Source organism: Dromaius novaehollandiae, chromosome 1 (assembly GCF_036370855.1).
Source record: "Dromaius novaehollandiae isolate bDroNov1 chromosome 1, bDroNov1.hap1, whole genome shotgun sequence".
In the NCBI taxonomy this organism is placed as follows: Eukaryota; Metazoa; Chordata; class Aves; order Casuariiformes; family Dromaiidae; genus Dromaius; species Dromaius novaehollandiae.
Window position 1 is genome coordinate 125,218,372 of NC_088098.1, and position 20,272 is coordinate 125,238,643.

The 20,272-nt window shown below is 38.0% G+C and overlaps 1 protein-coding gene across 2 annotated transcripts in view; it reads right to left on the bottom strand.

The window, feature by feature from the left end:
- USP9X (ubiquitin specific peptidase 9 X-linked) overlaps window positions 1-20,272 on the bottom strand; it is a 110,905-nt gene that overhangs the window by 79,116 nt on the left and 11,517 nt on the right. For both annotated transcript variants that reach the window (XM_064497482.1, XM_064497474.1), the window contains exons 2-3: window positions 1,896-2,149; window positions 35-180 (exon numbers count right to left, since the gene is read on the bottom strand). In XM_064497482.1, coding sequence (XP_064353552.1) covers window positions 35-180; window positions 1,896-1,991 — 242 coding nt within the window. In that variant the 5' untranslated portion in view covers window positions 1,992-2,149. The remainder of the gene's footprint in view (window positions 1-34; window positions 181-1,895; window positions 2,150-20,272) is intronic.

Consider the following 20,272-nt stretch of genomic DNA (forward strand, 5'->3'; position numbering starts at 1 on the left):
GGGGAAAAAAAAAGAGCATAGTGTATGAAAGTACCTATTGATCATGTCATCCAACTTTGCCAGGTCTGTGTGTGGAAATGCAGGCTCCTCATCTTCAAGCTGAGGTGGAGCATCCCCTTGGCCCTGCTCATCAGGCGGGGTAGCTGGAGAATTCTCGTTGGAAGAATCAGGTGAAGATGTCTAAAATTGGTAGGGAAAAATACTTTAATTAAAAAATGGTCTGCACTTGCATGCCACTTGTTTTGGTATTTTTCCTTCACATTAAATTTCAAAGAATAACTTTGAAGAAAATATCTGTCACCATACAACATAAAATCATGGCATTTTAGATTTATCAACAAAAAAAGAAAAAGAAACACTAGACTTGCTATACACATTAGATCTTGACAGGTTAAAAATTAAGCTACTTTCCTAGAAAGGAGAAGAAAGTGGCTTTTTTTGTAGGAGACCTCTACTTTCCGTGGACCACCCATTGAGAGGTGAAAACAAAGACTATACAAATGCTCTATTTTTACAAACATTCTGAAGAAAGGATGGATGTTTTAGACAGAAAGTCAAGCTTCAGCAATTGCACAGAAGAATCAAGAGCAATCCATGAAAACACTTTGTAAAAAGATTTTCCAAAAATGAGTAAAACATCTATGAAGCTGTCTCCTAAACAACCTCAAAGCGCACTGATAGGTTAAACCCATTTTGATGGACCAGTTCAAATGCATTTTGTAGCTGCAAGCTTATGTGCATACAGAAATAGTACCGACTGACGACAGACCAAAAAAAGTTTCAAATTGAAGCAGTAAGATTCAGTAAGACAAATAGGGACCAAAACATAAAAACATTTTTAACATATTGTAGAAGAACAATTAATTCTCATGAGAGAACAACCATTAAACCTTATGATATTCAAGTAAATACCATCTTCACTGTAAATTAAAAGCGTGTGGCTTTTTTCTGGATTTAGTTGCAGTTTAAAATACATTCTTTTCTGCTATTTTTTCCTGACAAAAAGAGTCACCACACTATGACACAGTGTATTTGGAAGTTTTTGCTTCTTTCTGAAAGCCTGTTCACAAGAAACATGCTAAGCTGTTCTAAACTAAGCTGTTCTTGCCAGGCTAAGCTGATGGCAGCGTGTGAACACAACTGGGCCAGACTCTTCCGAGTGGTGCCTAATGGAGGCAACAGGCACAAACTGAAACACAGGAAATTCCATCTGAACATAAAGGAAACCCTTCTTTACTATGAGAGTGGTTGAACACTGGCACAGCTTGCCTAAAGAGTCTGTGGAGTCTCCATCCTTCAAGATATTCAAGACCTGACTAGACATGGTCCTGGGCAACCTGTTCTAGTTGACCCTCCTTGAGCAGGGGGGCTGGATGACATGATCTCCAGAGGTCCCTTCCAACTCCGACTATTCCGCGGTTCAGAAAGTTTACTACAATGAACAGAAACCTAGCTGAAGCCGATATTAAACATTTGAGACCTCCTCGTAAGCTGTTTCATTCAAAAAGTGCTTTAGGCAGAACTGAGCATAAACAGAATTCACAGGGAGTAGCGTTACCAACCTGTGGCAGGTGAGTCAACAACATGGTTCTGAGGAACCTTCTAACATTCCAACAAAACTTCTTACCCCAGATACACATGCTTGAAAGAACTATACCATGTCCTGAAAATGGAACACCTTTTGCAATACAATGCTCCCTAACAACATCTACTTCACCAAGAATGCTGCCTTCAACCCTTAAATTCTTTTTGTACTTCCAGACTGAAAAAGAATACCTAATGTAACTAGGCTTCTTCAGGAATATACAAAATTCACAGTTCAAATATATTTCAGAAACACTATGTCTAAAGAACTAACCCCGTACTTCTAAACAACTAGATTGTTCGTATCATACCTGATTCTGCTGTAGGGGAGGCTGGGACTGTCCATCAGGAGCCTGGCCCTGGCTATCATTCCCTCCTACTGGAGAGCCACGAGTCGTGGCTGTCATACTCGACACAGGGCAGATCTTTGCAATTTTGTCTGCTTATGTAGTTGTTGTGAGAGAAGAAATTATAGTCCGCTTAGTAAAGTTGAAGTACCAGCATATGTTCGCCTTAAAAAGCTCCAACTCAAGAACATGCCATCTTGCAGAGACCATTGCATAACCTGAAAGAAAGATAATATGCTATATTGATACATGCATTAACAACAACAAAGCAAACCACACTTGGAAAAGAAAACTATAAGAAGACACCACTATAAGGAATCTTTTATTTAAAATTTAGTATCCCGTTCTGCTGAGTACAGCTGACATCACAAGAAGGTAACATTCGAAGTAATTTAACGTGATGATGTCGCAGGTAAACATTACACAGATCATTTACCTTTAGCCCACTGAGAACTTGACACGCACCCAGAACACAGCTGCTCACTAACACAGTCTTGCTTAAACTGCAACAGTAGATTTTTAAAATGAAATTAAGGTGCTGATTTAAGCATAGATATGAACCTAGTTAAGAACAAACAGCCATACTTGTCATCTTTTCCAATATTCTGTCCCAACACTGCCCAACAGCAGATGTCTGAGGGGAATTATTGGGCATTGCTTCTATCTCAGCTAAGATCAGTAGAGATCCTGCAAAAAAACTTCTTGATCAAGGGCATTTGAGCAGTATTCCCTTCTTCCCCCCCTCACCCACTGAAGCCTGGGTCTGCTGACCTCTCAGGCCCACTACAAAGCCCATCTTAGCCCCATTCAGTATTTTAGAGGATTATATGAAGAAAATGGTGACATCTAATTTACATGCTAACCTTGTAATCATGACATACCAGCAGTTCAATAATCATTATATATTTCAACTTTATTGTGTATCATTTAAGTGAAGAAATAAAAAGTTGCATTAAGCTATACCAGCAACTCCACTCTATACTACAGGGCACCGTATAACCATGGAAGACAAAACAATTTTCCAGAACAACTCACAGACTTCCAGGCACTACATAAACCAAAAACAGTACTCAGAAAGTTCAAAAACTAAGCACAGTGGTAGAAAAAAAATTGTATGAGCTTCCAGAATGATTCATTTGGTCCTGCTAAGTTCCTGATTCAATCAGCAAGAGCTTCAAATTTACAAATTAGAGTAAAATTTATGCTGTAACACTATGCATATTTTAACTGTTTTACTAGGTCACCTTATCACAAATTAATTTTCAGTGCTGTTGTTGTCTTTCTCCAAGACACTAAAATCCTCTCCTACATTATACAAATTTGCAAGCCCAGTTACAGATACGACATAAAATTTAACTTTGAGTATGCTGCTACTCCTCTGCCCAGTCTCCAATATTAACCAACACATCTAGAGATCTTTTTTAATACTCACACTACAGTTATGTCTGCTTTTGAACAACATTAAAACTGTGCTCTTGCAATACAGTCAATTATAATCTATCCTCTCCCGTCAGAATTTATACTCAAAGTCTATTAGGTCAGAAAAAGGCACTATCACTCGAGTTCTTCTGTGTTGTTTTGTTTTTCAGGAAGAAGCTAATTTTTCAAATACAATGTTAAAGGTTAAGCTTATTATTTAAATTGGTGTGCCTTTCAAAATGTCCCCCTCTTTAATTTTTTGAGTATCTGATTGTTTTCCATTGAAGTTTAAAAAGATAGCTAAGTAAAAAGTATGACCAAGACTAAGTTCCCTGCCCTGAGGATATCTCCTTTGTTTACTGCAGTTCAATGCACTCAGTTATCCCTGCATAACCTGACTGAGCCTTCTTGATATTTGCATAAACCAATGAAATCAAACTGTTCCCAATTTACACTGTACTTTTCAATAGGCCTAAGCCAACTTTACCACCACAATAAACAGCTCCATCCTCTCTTCACTGGTCTGGTTCACAATACGGCCACAAAGAAGAAAAAAACTTGCAATGGCACACGGAGTGAGCTAGTAAAGAGACAGGAAAAGGGTTGAACAGGGTTGCTCCTTTTAGCAGCAATCCCAGCCTAGGTTGTTAAATTAAACTGTAAAAAAGTAAAGTGAACACTTAAAGGTGTGGTTTCAGAAGAACCTGCATCAAGTGCAGGCAGGGCTGCTTCAATGTCCTCCCTTTCCTGTACTAATGCTGTTGCACAAATGATCGTGAAGGGACCCACTTAAGCATACTGCTAAAGGGAACAAAAAACCCTAAAGACAATGGACTGGTGAGAAGTCAAAGTTGGAGAGTACTCATCCTAGTGTTACAGAAGGAGCCAGAACAAAATTGTGGCTATCCTAAATTAGACTGACTTAATGTAGGGTGGACTCATCCTCAAATTTTGCTTCTGGGCTTAATTGAAGGGTCTAGGCAAAGCATACCTGTGAGCTCTTTTCTGCTGAAGGACAGTAACGTAATTAACTAGGCAATACAAGAAAACAACTACTGAAATGATCAACTTATGTAAAATCTTGCAAACCCAAAAATTAAAACAATATCTGTGTAACAAAAAATATCCTAATTTTGTAAACACTAGTAAGTTAGGAACATTTATACATTATTTACTAATGTATTTTTTTCTTTCTATTTGATGACTGCTTAAGACACTAAACTCAATGTCTATTACTTATATTACATTCAACCCACTCTTCATAAAAGTGTATTTCCAAGGCGTCCAGTCAAGTTCACTTGTTTTGGCCACATCAGAGCACATAAGACACGGACAACTTCTTAAGAAATAAGGTCATCACTTCTTCTTACCCCAATCTTTGTGATGCCCCCAGAGATACAAAAGTAACTGCGAGTCATGCTGCAGCCAACCAAAAGCACGCCATCTCCAATAAACGATATGACTACTTCTTATACTACTTGCATATGCTAAATAGCACAGATATCCTTGTTGGGGTATTTTCCTTGTAACTACAAGGAGTATACAAATGTGTTTTTTGTAAGTGTGAATCATCATCCAATTTATGCATTTTATATAATATTAGAAGGCAGTGATTTACCAGTCCTGTCTTTAACCACTGATTTACCAGTCCTGTCTTTAACCACTGATTTAACCGTTTATACATTTTAGACAAACATCAAATCACATGCCCACACAGAACACATTATTGTTTTAATCCTCTAGAACCAATTACCCACAAAATTTTGAATTTCAATCACAGTTCTTTAATTCAGATTCACCAATTTCAAATTTTTAGAGTTAAGACTCACTAAGGCAGGTAGCTTGGCTCACCTCAAGATTAACCTTTAAATCAAACTAGAATTAACTTGTCTCTAATCAGATTGTTTCTGTCGTACTGTCTGCAAACTCAGACAAGTTGTCACTGCATCAGTTTAGATTTGAACTGCCTGCATTCAGGGGAATCTTATTATTAATACTGTATATTAATTTTATTTTTATTTATGCGTTTCATATCTACTATATATGATTTTGTATTCAATATACTAACCTGTGTTTAAAACAAACCCACCCAACATCCTTGTCCAAACCTCTGAATGGATGTTTTTACACATCGTCAAGATGGAGACAGACCTTTGTTAAATGACGTATTAAACTTCATTATTAACCAACTGATGTATGAGACTGAACACCGAGTCAAATGAACCCCAGTCTGACATAACTGTTTTCACTGTGAGGTGAATAAATCCCGGTTTGTTGTATTTATTTCTTTCTGTCCTTCTGACCTGTCATTAAGCTACAGATGAGAGTTAACTTTTTCCCTCACCTGATTTGTTGTCATTTCAGTAAAGCTGGGAAAATACTATTTTATTTTGACTGTGTATACTCCCCACTTAGAACACACCACATACTGTAAGCAACATCCCAAGTTTACACCAGCAACAGGTTGCACAAAGGAATTCAGAAACAGCACTGCCCTTGCAGCAAGAGGGTCCTCTGCTTCCAGGCACAGGAATTGAGTACAACTGCACACCTGAGCCTCACCTTAGCTTCTACAGGTAGCAGAAGCACTGGATGATGCCCGCATTCATAGTGGCCTCATACCTGTGTGGCAGAATAAGAACCTTTTGTTTGGAGAAGAAATCAAACACATTTTCTAAAGCCAGGAAAAAGCCATCAGACATAGGCTCTGTGGTAAGTGCTAGATAAGAAACAAATGTACTTGTTTAAATACGTTCCTGTACGTACCACTCTGTTACAGGGTAACATGTGACACAGTAAATACAAAGGATAGCATTTTAGCATACTGACAATTAAGGAATATATGCAATTTTCAATACAACTGCCTTCTGGAACACCTTTCATCCGAGTTTCTCAAAGTAACTTCCTCAAAAGTAACTGAAATACTCCAACAGCATATACAGCCAGCCTTCCTCCCAAGTTATATATAATATTGAGTCTCAGAGAAAGCAAATACAAGCTGACAGAAGATTGTGGCTGACCTCAAAATACAATTAATAACATAACTTTAGAATGCCCAAGCATTATAGACTAGAAACTAGACTAGAAACTAGACTAGAAACCCCAACCAATTTTTCCTTCATTTAAAAGATTCTGACTATATAAAGGGAGGGAGGATGCATGCCACAGAACCAATCCGCTCTGCAGTGTGACAACAATGTATGCCAGGGTATTAGTCTGTTCTAACACAATCCAAATTTTTACACCTTTTCAATCTATTTTAATTACTCAATATCTAAGCACAGAGCTTTCTAAAATCATATACCTAGCCTAAGAAACAATAAGAAGTTTTTACCAAAATTATTTATGAAATAATGCTCCTATCCCAACAGGGTCTCGCAGAAGATGTGCCTTTTCATTCTAAGTGCTGTACTGCAAAGACCGTAACTGCAGCAATACAAATTCTAGATTGAAAAGTATCACAGCTTTGTTTCATATGAGATTCTGCAAACAACATTCTTGCAAACCTAATAAATGCTGATTCATCGCAAGGGTATGATGTGGTTGTAGTCTAAGAAACTAGACTTAGGAATCTGACCTTCTACCTCATCCCTCTCTTTTAATCAAAACGCCTTCTCGTCTAGAAACACTTTCCCAAAAACCTGTAACGCTGACCTAATTCAGCACTTACATTTTATACACACCTCCACATTATTCTACTCTGTACCTTTGTTTTTCAGGAAAGAGGAAATGATTTATGTATTCAGAATATAAAACTACAGTAGTCTCAGCCATTTGCTCAGGAAAAATGACATGCACTAAGATTGAAACGTATTCAATGATTAGTAAAAACTGGTCATTAAACAACAACTATTCAATAGAGCAAAAAATGTCTAAGCTGCAGTGCTGCTTAAAATATATCTGATCAGTAGCAGGTGAAGGAAGGTTGTTTTTTGTTTGTTTGTTTGTTTTAATCTCAAATGTTTCCTATTACACAGACAATTACTTAGATTTCTTCTCTGAGCAAGGAAGTACCTGCACATCTGAGTCAGCCAACTGGATCAGACTCCAAAACATTATTTCAAAATAAAATATTCTGACAGCTATGAAATTTCATCATACAAATTTTCAAGACATAGGAAAAGAGAGACTTTGGCTGCAGTTTTCTCTAATGTTGGGAACATTCTCCAGAAGAATCTATACTTACCTTCTTCAATCTCATATGACTTAAAGAATAAAGTAGGATATGGCCTCAAATGTTCTTCATTTCTTTCGGGATACATATATGCGTGTGTGTGTGGGGGGGGGTTAGTGGGTTTTTTTTGGTTTTTTTTTTTTTTAACTTCAAAGCTTAATGTTAAGATATGTAAAGGCCAAGCGATGTCCACTTAACAGTATACAACTTCACTTCTTACAAAAAGCTTCTACACTTACCACTCACATGAGTTTAACAAGCAGGAGAAGCACAGAAAGTGAACTGCCAAAACAAAGCATCACCTTTTGCTGTCAGGCCAAGGGCAAACCAAAGGGACCATAACTCTCAACTCCACAAATACAGTCTCAAAGGAGAAACTGCCTGAGAGCAGTCAGATCTCCTAGTACCAGCTACACAATATTCCATGCTGAAGAGAGCATAAAGGGATGCTGCAGAAAATGCCAGTTTTAAACATCTCCTTTTGCTGAGCAACAGCGAAGTGTAACAAGTGTGAATAGAAACTGTATTTTAGACTTAGAGATGTGACAGCCTGATCCTAATGTCTTCTCCCCATACTTTAAAGCACTGTGGAATTTATGCAGTAGTCTGGCTGAAAATTTCAAGTTCTGAGAACAAAGAATGAAGTCTTAATGTGAACTAGACTTGGGGAAAACAAAGTTCAACAACCTCAAAGAGATGAAAATGTCTTATTTACATCCTGTCTTAAGAGAACTGTAACACTGACGTGTGTGGCGTAATTCAAGTACAGAGATGGAAAATTCAGTATTCTCTCCCATCACTATATAAAAATGAAAACAAAAAAACCCTCCCCCGCCCAACACACATCCTAGACCTAGAAGACTTAATGATGCAAAGAGAAAATTCTCGAGCAGTTCCGTTACTGCAAGACCATTCAGATTTCATGTATCTGGGAGTTTTCCAAACACCAAAGGGGACAATGGGATTGATTCCTCACGTAACTCTGCTTGAGACACTGACGAAGAGAACAATCTGTCTGACTACATTTAACTGTTCCAGGTGTAACAGGTAGCCTAAGTTTAAGGCAAGGAAAAACTTATAGACTCCCTGTTCAGGTAATCAGAAGCAGAGCCTCTTCTCGGACTTCTGTGGCCAAAGTTGCCTCCTTTCCAATAAAATTTTTCAGTTTCCATATAAAACTCTCATTGAAGTGTCAAGCTTGGGGTCCAAGAAATTCTAACCAAAGTAGAACTGTTTTCAAGCTAAGGCTCAAAGCCCAGTGTTTGTCGCAGTAAGTCAAGGCAACAGATTTAACATATTTTACAGCAAGACAACAGACAATAGCTTCTTGGTTCCATGTGGAATAACTTCCCAGAAAACTTCAAAACAACCAAGGAAATAAGTCAGAACACAACATATTGCCTTACTTTAAGGCAAAAACCAATGAAATTCAGTCCCACTCATCTCTGAAAGAATACTGGACAGAAGCAACAAGCATCTTTTATAGAAAGAAATTTACTTGCCAATCATTTAATGCATCAAGAATTACTAAGCAGTGCACCTCTGAGTACTTAAGGCATGTGGTTCTTTTTTTTCCTCTTCCCCCCCACATAATACAACAAGAGGTTGAGTCTTCAGATCATACACTTAGTTCTTCTGGCTACAAAACAACAATAGTCAAGCTCAACTCCTAGACTGAGGAAGAAGAGTTCTGCACATATGACTGAATAAAATCAAATGCTGAAGATGCAGCACCAAAAACAAAGACAGTGAATGCCTTACATATATAAGCAGCAAACATTAAGACAATTAACTGTGCTCCCTGCAGCAGGCTGCAGCTTGCTCCTTCCTGTAGGTATATACTTCAGGTCTCTGTTTTACCTAGAGCACTGAGTTAGACTTGGCCTCTCACCCAGTATGACCAGTCCTTCATTCTCAGGAACTTTCAGTGGAAGTTATGTTGGTTCAACTGATATGAAACCGCACTCTGTGATACTTAATACATATGAATGACAGAAGGAGGTAAGTTTTACAGACCCTGCAATCCAATTATTTAAATTTGTAGTTTAAACTTTTTCAAGTGATTAAGAAATTACATTCAAGCCACTGCTAAATAGCCAGCTAATGTATTTGATAGACTAGGGTGGGGGGAAGGGAAGAGGGGGATTTTGGTCACATGATAATGAAACAAACTAGTCCTTGCAAGAACATAATCAAGTTGAGTAAATAAACCAAACACTGGTAAATGCATGCACTGTAATCTAAGAAGAGCAAACTTCAGTTAGAGTCACTTCTACCTGAACACTGCTCAGTACATTAAAATCTATTTTAAAATAATTTGCTTAAAACTATGCTTTTCGCTTATTATGCAGCCCTTTTCTTGATCTCACTAATGACCATGCAAAAAAGTGCATGAGATTTCCTTCTACCTTATATTAAAAGCGCAAGCTACAACAGGAAACAACCCCAAAACTACATTAAAAAATACCCACACCAGATATCTAAGTACTTGATACATATTTTTCAGACAGAACTGGATTCAATATCATGCTGTTGTGCAACACCATGCTATATTTTTTTCCAATTATGCTACAGTTGGTATCTTCAAGAGGCTGTCCTTCTGCAATCTGAAATAGTATATTCCTGGTGCTTAGAGCCAGTTATGATTGCTCTTTACCTTTCAGAGAATACAAAGAGTGCAAGTCACAACTTTCAATATTTTTTTCTTGCGACTAGGCATTTATACAATAAATTCGTATCTTTCATCATTTTTGAGGACAGAGCTGATGTAATGTCTCATTATAGTCTATGCTGTGAATGACTACAAGCTTTCAAAAACATGCATAAAATCTACATAGACTACGATACTGTGGAGGATAACAAGAACAACAAGGGCTTAGTAAATAGTTTTTTTTTTCCCAAGACGCTTCAGAATATGTGCACTAACTTAAGATGGTATGGTAGTAATATCAAAGACAACAGAGGTAACTAAGAATGTGTTCACTTACTGTAAACCATTAATTTATATTCAGACCTTTGTCCATTTCAGAAATGAAATTAAATCCTTTGTAATTATTCTGAATTGACCCTGTAGGCCTAATTCAAAAGACACATTTTCCACCACCCCAGTCCTTTACAGGGTACAGAAGAACATTAAACAAGAACAAATCATGGTTTAATATTTACATTTAAATAAAGCTCTAGATTTAGTAAAAGAATACACATATTTGCAGTAGATACGTCACCTTCTGTGGTATCACCTTCTGAGGTGGTATTATTATGATATCATGTCTACTTATCGACACCACAAGAAAGTAATGAATATGTCTGAAGTTCGCATCAAGGACTGACAAAATGTTTTTATTCCCCATTTCTGACTGCCATTATATTTGTAGCTTAGTCATAGTCGTATTGCTTAAATACTTCACAATGTTTATCCTGTTCTAAAATGGATGCAGTAATCACCCCCCTCAAAGCTATATGGCAAGGTTTACTGTCCGTAACGCTTTGAGAACCCTGTTTGTTCCTTGAAGCATTAATGCAAATGCTAGTAATTACAAGAAGTTATGCTATTAGACATTTTAAAAGGATTAAATCTTACTTGATTTTAAAAAGGGATAATTAACTTTTAACGTTACTTCATCCTCAGCTGCTCTGCCTTTTTGCTACAAGAAAGATTGTTATCAGATGCTTGAAAGTCAATGGACAAATCCAAATACATTCTCACTATTACAGGCAGCAAAAAACAGGCTGCCATTTAAAAATGAAAGTTTCTCTCACCAAGAGATGAATTCCTACAGCAGGGCACTAGGGAAAAGAAGAAATTTTAAAGTTTCAGAGAATCGAGTTACCAGTGATTTCCTACCAGCTGCCCAAGCACAATATAAAAGGAGAATGAAAAGCCTTGGAAACGTACAGATAGAATACATTACAGAATCTGAAAGACACAGGCTGAACTAGGCATCTCTTGGGTACCCACGCTTACACGGAAGTACTCATCTCCATTTTTTGAGCACGGAGACGTTCACAATACAGCCTCCCAATTCTCATCAATTAATATCCATCATAAGAGCAGAAAAAAGTAAATTGTATTTCTCTACTGGCATTGAAAGTTTTCTGATTTTTATTAGCTAAGACAATATCAAGTAGTAGTTCAGCAAAGAGCAACTGAAACATGACAGCAACATGTTCAATTTCCTAGTGGAATGAATGTTTAAAACTGTTTCATGAGAATATATAGGTTTATATATCAATGTAGGTAGAAAACTACACCCCATTTTTCTTAATTTCATGAAAATTTACTTTTGATAAATATTAAAATACAGTAACAAAATAGAATTATATATTCCTTAATCAGCTTTTTTCATGCAACTTATTTAAGACACAGTTCCTGAATATATTTTAATTAGCTATCGTTAGTTCTCATCTAGTATGCATTTCCTAGTAAACACGTGATCATTCATAGTTAAGAAATACACAGTCAAAACTTCCTAGCAACTGTCAGATACATCACTAAATAAGTGAAACAGTATCACAGCAGAGAAGGCTAAAATGTTTAAGTAATATTTCTGATATGAATCTGAACACAGATTGGCCAAGAATCAAACAAATCTATAGAACAACTTGTACTAGATCTTGGAAAACAGGATATGGTACAAAATAGCACAGAAAGCAAGCAGGGGAGTCGGGGTATGAAGAGAAGAAATCAGATTCCCAACTCAGGACATAAACCTGCTAAGTGAAACATAGAGCCAACGTGACATACTACAGTCCAGTAAATGTAAGATCAATTTAATGCTTTTATCATAAATGTGAAAGCTATTAGTGACTATCTGAATTTTTGTATTGCATTTGTGTTTACATGCTTTTCTGATTAAGTTTATAGTACAGTACAAAAAAAATATTCTCCACTGATTGAAATCAGAACTATTAACAGCATTTTAACAACTGGGACAATATTCCTAGACAAATGCTTCAGGAATCAGTTCTTTATCCCATTCTACTCCCTATTATCAATAACCTATAGGAAACTATAAAATAACTAATAAAGTTTGCACATGACACAGACTAATGGAGTGATAAAATTGAAGGTATGTCACAAAGAGCCTAATCTGAATCCTCTGACAAACTGAGCACAATAAAACATGCACTAACATAGCTAAGTATAAGGTCATTCACCAGGTGAGGTGGGGGGGAAGGACATACAAAATACTCAGTATGTATCAGAAAACATGACTAGAAGAAAACATGACTAGAAGAATGCTCACTGCAGAAAAGCAATGGAATGAAAGCCACAATTGTAAGTTTTCACAAGAATAAACCTCAGGATTGTTGTTTTTTAAGCAGGAGCATATCATTTTGGTAACAGAACTGATAAGAACTTGTGAATTGCAGCCTGTTAAATCTAGAAAAGCCGTAGGTAGCAACAAAGATATCCTCCCCTCCCCACAAATTAGTTGCTCCAATGAGATGAGAAAGTAATATCTGGAATCAAATATCTGAACCAATTGCAAAATTGGCCAAAGGACAGAACACTAGAGACCATCCACTTTTGAGGCAGTCTAGCTGTTCTAGGGTTTTAAAGTGCTATTTATCTTTTCCCCTCCTTACAATAAGGGGACGTTTCCATTTTCAGACCTCTATGTTTACTTTCTCCTTCAACTTTTGGGCCTATCAGAGGAGAAGAAGAACTGAAAAGCTGCCAGGCAAATAGTATATGAACTGCACTTGTAACCAACATTTCTCTTCAAAGAAGCAATCATTGCCAATCAAGCACAAGCAAAACCAGAAAAAGCAGTGAAGACCTGCCACCCCCCTACAACTTTTGAGAAGAGGAGCACAATTTTCTACACATTACACAGTATTTCCTTTTCAGTTATGAAGCCCAAATTGTAAATATAATATTATTTCACGCTAAGAGATTTTAAGTTGCAGCTTTTCAGCTGCTTGAAACAGCACACAAAGCTAAGACAACCAGCTGAAATCCCTACCACCTATATATTGCTACTTTTTAAATTAAAAATAATGTCCATATGCAGAAACCATTTGTAAATTTAACTTTTAAAATGTAAATGATACAAAGAATAAGCTCAATATTCTTCATACCAAGTGAGAAGGGATGATATTGAAAACACATCCAGAACACTGGGTAAAACTGAAGTAACATTTCCATTCACTGCAAAGCAATTTTCCAAAGGATAACCCACTGAAAGGGGCTAGGAGTTGTATCTTCCAACATACTAACAGCTAAGTACAATGACATTGTTATGGTTTTGAGCTGGAAATTAAAGAAGATAACAGATATAAAATATAGCCAAAATACAAAACTAAACAGGGACGAAACTCTGGATTTAATAGGTTTGAAACAAAATGAGTAGTAAGTGAAGGAAAAAAAAAATACCACTGGCTATGCACAGGAAAATACTGATAAATCTTCAACACTAAAAACCAAAACAGAAAGACACTTCAGGAAAAGGCTTTTAAGAGTAAGTCATATGACAGAAACAGAGCACCAAGCACCATTTTTACTGAAGTCTAAGTTGATTTTAAAGCAAGTATTCAGCAAGAAAGTCAATCCATGCAATCCAATACACTAGCTTCTACTACATAAGGCTAAAACAAATCAACCAAACCTAATTTTGTTAACATGCAACTTTCCAAGCGATTCAGCCAACATAAGAAAATGGTCTATTTATGTTCTTCTGTGCTGAGCAATACCTACTTTTAAAATACTAAAGCAACTGCTCAGGAAAAACAAGGCTGAAAATTTTGTTTGCAGCTAATCTCAGTTTTATACCATCTTTGTCAATGAACATCATCATTGCTACACTTCTCAGTAGCTTAAACTGACTTAAGTGTTTTTGTCTGGACATACCATCACTTCACAGCAAATTATGTTTTATACTTTGTTTAGATTTGCTATAAGAAATTTGGAATATTCACATTTAGGTTGACCTTAATGTAAGTCCTTCCAGGTAAACAAATGTTAATATATCTATACAGAGTTTTTTTCCAAACTGCAAGCCTTTTTTATCATCTTAAATAATGGATATTCTTCTCTTCTTTCATGATGAAAACTTTGGGCTTTTAGCTTTGTAAAAGCTTTGTTGGGGGGGGGGAGGGTGTTTGGGGGGTGTGTGCACACGTCATTTTGAGGATAGCACTAAAACCGCTGACGCATGTCCAGAACTTTAATTCTGTAACTTGCACAGGAAGCTTTTATTATTACTTAAAGCTGGATTAGATTCTATGATTTCTCTCTAAATCAGCCCTAAAAAGTTTACTAGAGAAGAACACAAGTCTTGTAAACTCTGAAGTATCCACAAGCTATCTTACTTCCTTTTTGGACATGGGCTCAAACCCTTAATGATTGCTATGAACCTTTATCCTTTTGTTCTGCTGACCTCTGGAACTTCCTGAAAGTTGCGTTTTCTTTGCTGCAGGCCTCACAAAGAAATCTCAATTTTTTTTTTTTTTAAGCATAATTTTGTTGGCAGTAAGGATGGAGTTAAAACTACAAAATACCCACATTCTCTGCCAATGAAAGAGTTAATGTTAATTCACATGTCTGTATCTGCAGACAAAAATCTAGAAGCTTAAGAAAAAACAGCATAAATCACAAGTGCTCCCTCTGATCTGCTATGTTATTCATATTAAAGTCAATAGCTCATAATCACAAGAGCAGTTTAATACATTTGGAAACTTCAGTTCTTGTTGGTAAACCAAATGAAAGAGGTCACAATACTAACGTTCCACCCCTGGAAGAGCTGCTCCACTCACTACAGAACTCTACAAGTGTTCAAATTATGATTTTTCATGCTCCTTGGCATCTCTGTTCTTGGTTTCCCCCAGAGAGACATATATATCACAGGTTCTGTTACTTCTGATGAGGTTCATATATTCTACCAGGCTACTTAAAAAGAACAGCCCTTTGAAGATGCTGAATGGCCTGCACTACCTTGATTTTTCCTAAAGTATATGAAGGGAAGCTTAATGGCACCTTCCAGATTCAATCTACTTGTGACTTTAAAGCACGAAATTATTTCTAGTATACTGCACGTAAGACTTTAAGAAACCCAATACTATAAATACTCAAAATGTGTCAAAAGCCATTCGGCCACTGAATTATGGCTATTACTACGTTACTTTTACATATTACTTATGCACTGTTCTTTGTTAAAACTTGAACACACCACCAGATATATCACAGTGTGCTGTACCTCATGCTACTACCACAATTTTCACAACACTATAAGGCTTCTGTTTGAAAATTCAAAAGCTAAAGTTAGCATGTGAAATCCGGCTATTCTCTTCTGACTCCCTTCATCTTTATGTCCAAAGTTAACAACGGAATTTAAAGGCTTCTCTAAACTATTTTAAACATTACACTGAAAGAAAATTATTCAAAGTCATTTTCATAATACTCTGTGATATTATCAATACATTATAGGAGTTGTCCCTAAAAGAATAAGAGTCAGACAACCTACCACTGGACTAACTGCAAATCATTAAAGCATGGAAGAGCATCCACACCTGATATAAGCTGGAAGTATGTTACATTCTTGATTCATGACAAAATTAACTTTATGAAATACTTAGACATTTTTAAATGCTTTAAATCCAACAAATACTTTAAGCATTCCCATGGAACTAGCCTTAACTCCACTACAGTTTAACCCTGCTTTTTGTTTAGTATTCAGAAAGCACAAGCTAAGCACAGGAAATTAGACATCATCATCATTATCAAGTATAATTTAGAATGCATCAAGTGCCTCAAAAGGTGATATCTATCCTACTTGGATGGTCAGGTTCATGTTTCAGTTCTTCTTCACAATTGCTAAAACCTTGACAAACTTCCAACTGTTTTTCAGCGTACAAATTACATACCTCATTCAGCCTGGAGAATTTTGTAGAGTTCCGTGTAGAATATGCTAGCTACTTGCAAGAAAACATTTTGCTACGTCCTGTTGCCAATATCAGTCCTTACAACCATTTCAGTCAGAAGATACGTGCTCTGAAAAAATCACGTTTGCACAAGCTCAGTAAATGTGTTATAAGCTGATAGCTAATTTTTTTGGAAGACTGTCTGCCTTAAACATGCTCCACTCCAATTAAACTTGTTCTAGCCATCTGTCCAAACATACTGAATCCTCAGAACATGACTGAAAACGATCTATCTGCTGCAGAGGACTTGTGTAACAGTTCGCATTAAAAACTCTAGTCTCTCTGTAGGGAAATAAGAAGGGACAACAGGAACAGCACTTTCTACTTCTGTCTTAATGCCATTTCTGCCAACATAATGAAGGCTGTAGTTTGATTTAAATGCAAAAGGTTAAGTAGCAGAGGAAGTTACATAGGAACAAGTAAGCAATCCCCCCAAAAGCAGATCACGAACCAAGCAGGAATGGAAAATGAAGGGTTATTTCCACTATACCCATTCTCCTGTAGAACCAGAAAGTGAATCCATTGTTCCAGAAACTTAATATTCCTGTATCTATCAAACCTATCAGAAAGCATGTCAACAGCCTTCCTTATTGTGAAATGCAGGAGATAACCATGTTATACTACCATATCCTAAAGACTGAGCCCGAGTTTCAAAACTCCACTGTAGCTGATGACCAAAATGCTACACTAAAGAGTAAGTCATTCTCAAAAAAGCTGAACACTATGAACTAATCTTCCTGTACCTAATAATTAACTGCTAAATCACATACCCCCTTCACTCAGTACACAAGATAATCTAATAACATTATCAGTTTTCAGCCGAATCCGTTCCACCAACAGGTCAAGAAAGACAATAGGAAAGTTCAATTGTTCCTTTTAGAGACAGTGCTTAAACTGACATGAAGTGACTGTGGCATGTAGTCACTGCAGAACTCTTGTAAGGTAGCTGTACCATCATAATGCATAAGTGCATCTATTCTGCTTGTATTACTGGAATTTCAGTGAGAAAAGACAATCTTTTTCCCAAATAAGAGCATTACATGCTGGTAGATTTCAGAACAGAAGTTGCACTACATATCTGCACGTGGACAGGCATTACCTGAAGGTACAACTTCACGGCCTGTTAAAACAAAGTAAGTCTACACTGTTACAAGGGGAGTGATCCTGCCTGCTCTCATCCTAATCACCTTCTCAGCACTAGTATTAGGCCTTGCATAGTCACATAGTCAGCCAGATCAAGAAACCAATCTGGCTGAAAGCTAACTGGAGAAAAGGAAGAGAGAAATGAAAATTATTGTCGTTTTCAGCTGGATCACATGCCATATGAACAGTAACAACAGCACAGGAAACCAGCAGAATACATATCCATGGATAGAACTACCTTTTTCAGCTTCAGTGCAAATCAATCATGAAAGTCCTCCCTGAGAGTCAGAGGAGGAAAAAAGAAAAACAGAATACAGATAATTATAGTTAGCATTTATTTAGTTACGATGAGCAACCAAAGTTCACATACATCAGACCACAGATGAGTCTTTCTTGACACCATGGAAGTGTCATACAGACCAAAATTTTTCCTCAAGTGTACTGGTTATCACAGGAGAAAGCACACAGAAAAAGCTGACCAGCATATGGTAAATGCTAGAAATGTAGACATGTCAGGAAAGTTTGGACCGAGAGAGAGAGAGAGAGAAAGAGAGAGAAAGAGAGAGAGAAAGAGAGAGAGAAAGAGAGAGAGAAAGAGAGAGAGAAAGAGAGAGAGAGAAAGAGAGAGAGAAAGAGAGAGAGAAAGAGAGAGAAAGAGAGAGAGAAAGAGAGAGAGAAAGAGAGAGAGAAAGAGAGAGAGAAAGAGAGAGAAAGAGAGAGAGAAAGAGAGAGAGAAAGAGAGAGAAAGAGAGAGAAAGAGAGAGAAAGAGAGAGAAAGAGAGAGAAAGAGAGAGAAAGAGAGAGAAAGAGAGAGAAAGAGAGAGAGAAAGAGAGAGGGAAAGAGAGAGGGAAAGAGAGAGGGAAAGAGAGAGGGAAAGAGAGAGGGAAAGAGAGAGGGAAAGAGAGAGGGAAAGAGAGAGGGAAAGAGAGAGGGAAAGAGAGAGAGAAAGAGAGAGAGAAAGAGAGAGAGAAAGAGAGAGAGAAAGAGAGAGAGAAGAGAGAGAGAAAGAGAGAGAGAAAGAGAGAGAGAAAGAGAGAGAGAAAGAGAGAGAGAAAGAGAGAGAAAGAGAGAGAGAAAGAGAGAGAGAAAGAGAGAAGAAAGAGAGAGAAAGAGAGAGAAAGAGAGAGAAAGAGAGAGAAAGAGAGAGAAAGAGAGAGAAAGAGAGAGAGAGAGAGAAAGAGAGAGAGAAAGAGAGAGGGAAAGAGAGAGGGAAAGAGAGAGGGAAAGAGAGAGGGAAAGAGAGAGGGAAAGAGAGAGGGAAAGAGAGAGGGAAAGAGAGAGGGAAAGAGAGAGGGAAAGAGAGAGGGAAAGAGAGAGGGAAAGAGAGAGGGAAAGAGAGAGGGAAAGAGAGAGGGAAAGAGAGAGGGAAAGAGAGAGGGAAAGAGAGAGGGAAAGAGAGAGGGAAAGAGAGAGGGAAAGAGAGAGGGAAAGAGAGAGGGAAAGAGAGAGGGAAGAGAGAGGGAAAGAGAGAGGGAAAGAGAGAGGGAAAGAGAGAGGGAAAGGAGAGGGAAAGAGAGAGGGAAAGAGAGAGGGAAAGAGAGAGGGAAAGAGAGAGGGAAAGAGAGGGAAAGAGAGAGGGAAAGAGAGGAAAGAGAGGGAAAGAGAGGGAAAGAGAGGGAAAGAGAGGGAAAGAGAGGGAAAGAGAGGGAAAGAGAGGGAAAGAGAGGGAAAGAGAGGGAAAGAGAGGGAAAGAGAGGGAAAGAGAGGGAAAGAGAGGGAAAGAGAGGGAAAGAGAGGGAAAGAGAGGGAAAGAGAGGGAAAGAGAGGGAAAGAGAGGGCTCTTTCTTCCTCTCTCCCTCTCTTGCCCTCTCTTTCCCTCTCTTCCCTCTCGTTCCTCTTTCCTCTCTGTCCCTCTCTTTCCCTCTCTTTCCCTCTCTTTCCCTCTCTTTCCCTCTCTTTCCCTCTCTTTCCCTCTCTTTCCCTCTCTTTCCCTCTCTTTCCCTCTCTTTCCCTCTCTTTCCCTCTCTTTCCCTCTCTTTCCCTCTCTTCCCTCTCTTTCCCTCTCTTTCCCTCTCTTTCCCTCTCTTTCCTCTCTCCCTCTCTTTCCCTCTCTTTCCCTCTCTTTCCCTCTCTTTCCCTCTCTTCCCTCTCTTTCCCTCTCTTTCCCTCTTCCTCCCTCTCTGTCTTCTTCCCTCTCTTCCCTCTCTTTCCCTCTCTTTCCCTCTCTTTCCCTCTCTTTCCCTCTCTTTCCCTCTTCTTTCCCTCTCTTTCCCTCTCTTTCCCTCTCTTTCCCTCTCTTTCCCTCTCTTTCCCTCTCTTGCCCTCTCTTTCCCTCTCTTTCCCTCTCTTTCCCTCTCTTTCCCTCTCTTTCCCTCTCTTTCCCTCTCTTTCCCTCTCTTTCCCTCTCTTTCCCTCTCTGTCCCTCTCTTTCCCTCTCTTTCCCTCTCCTTCCCTCTCTTTCCCTCTCTTTCTCTCTTTCCTCTCTTTCCCTCTTTTCCCTCTCTTTCCCTCTCTTCCCTTCCCCCCTCTTTCCTCTTTTTTCCCTCTTTCCTCCTTTCCCTCTCTTTCCCTCTCTTTCCCTCTCTGTCTCTCTCCTTTCTCTCTTTCCCTCTCTTCCCTTCTCTTTCCCTCTCTTGCCTCTCTTTCCCTCTCTTTCCCTCTCTTTCCCTCTCTTGCCCTCTCTTTCCCGTCTCTTCCCTCTCTTTCCCTCTCTTTCCCTCTCTTCCCTCTCTTTCCCTCTCT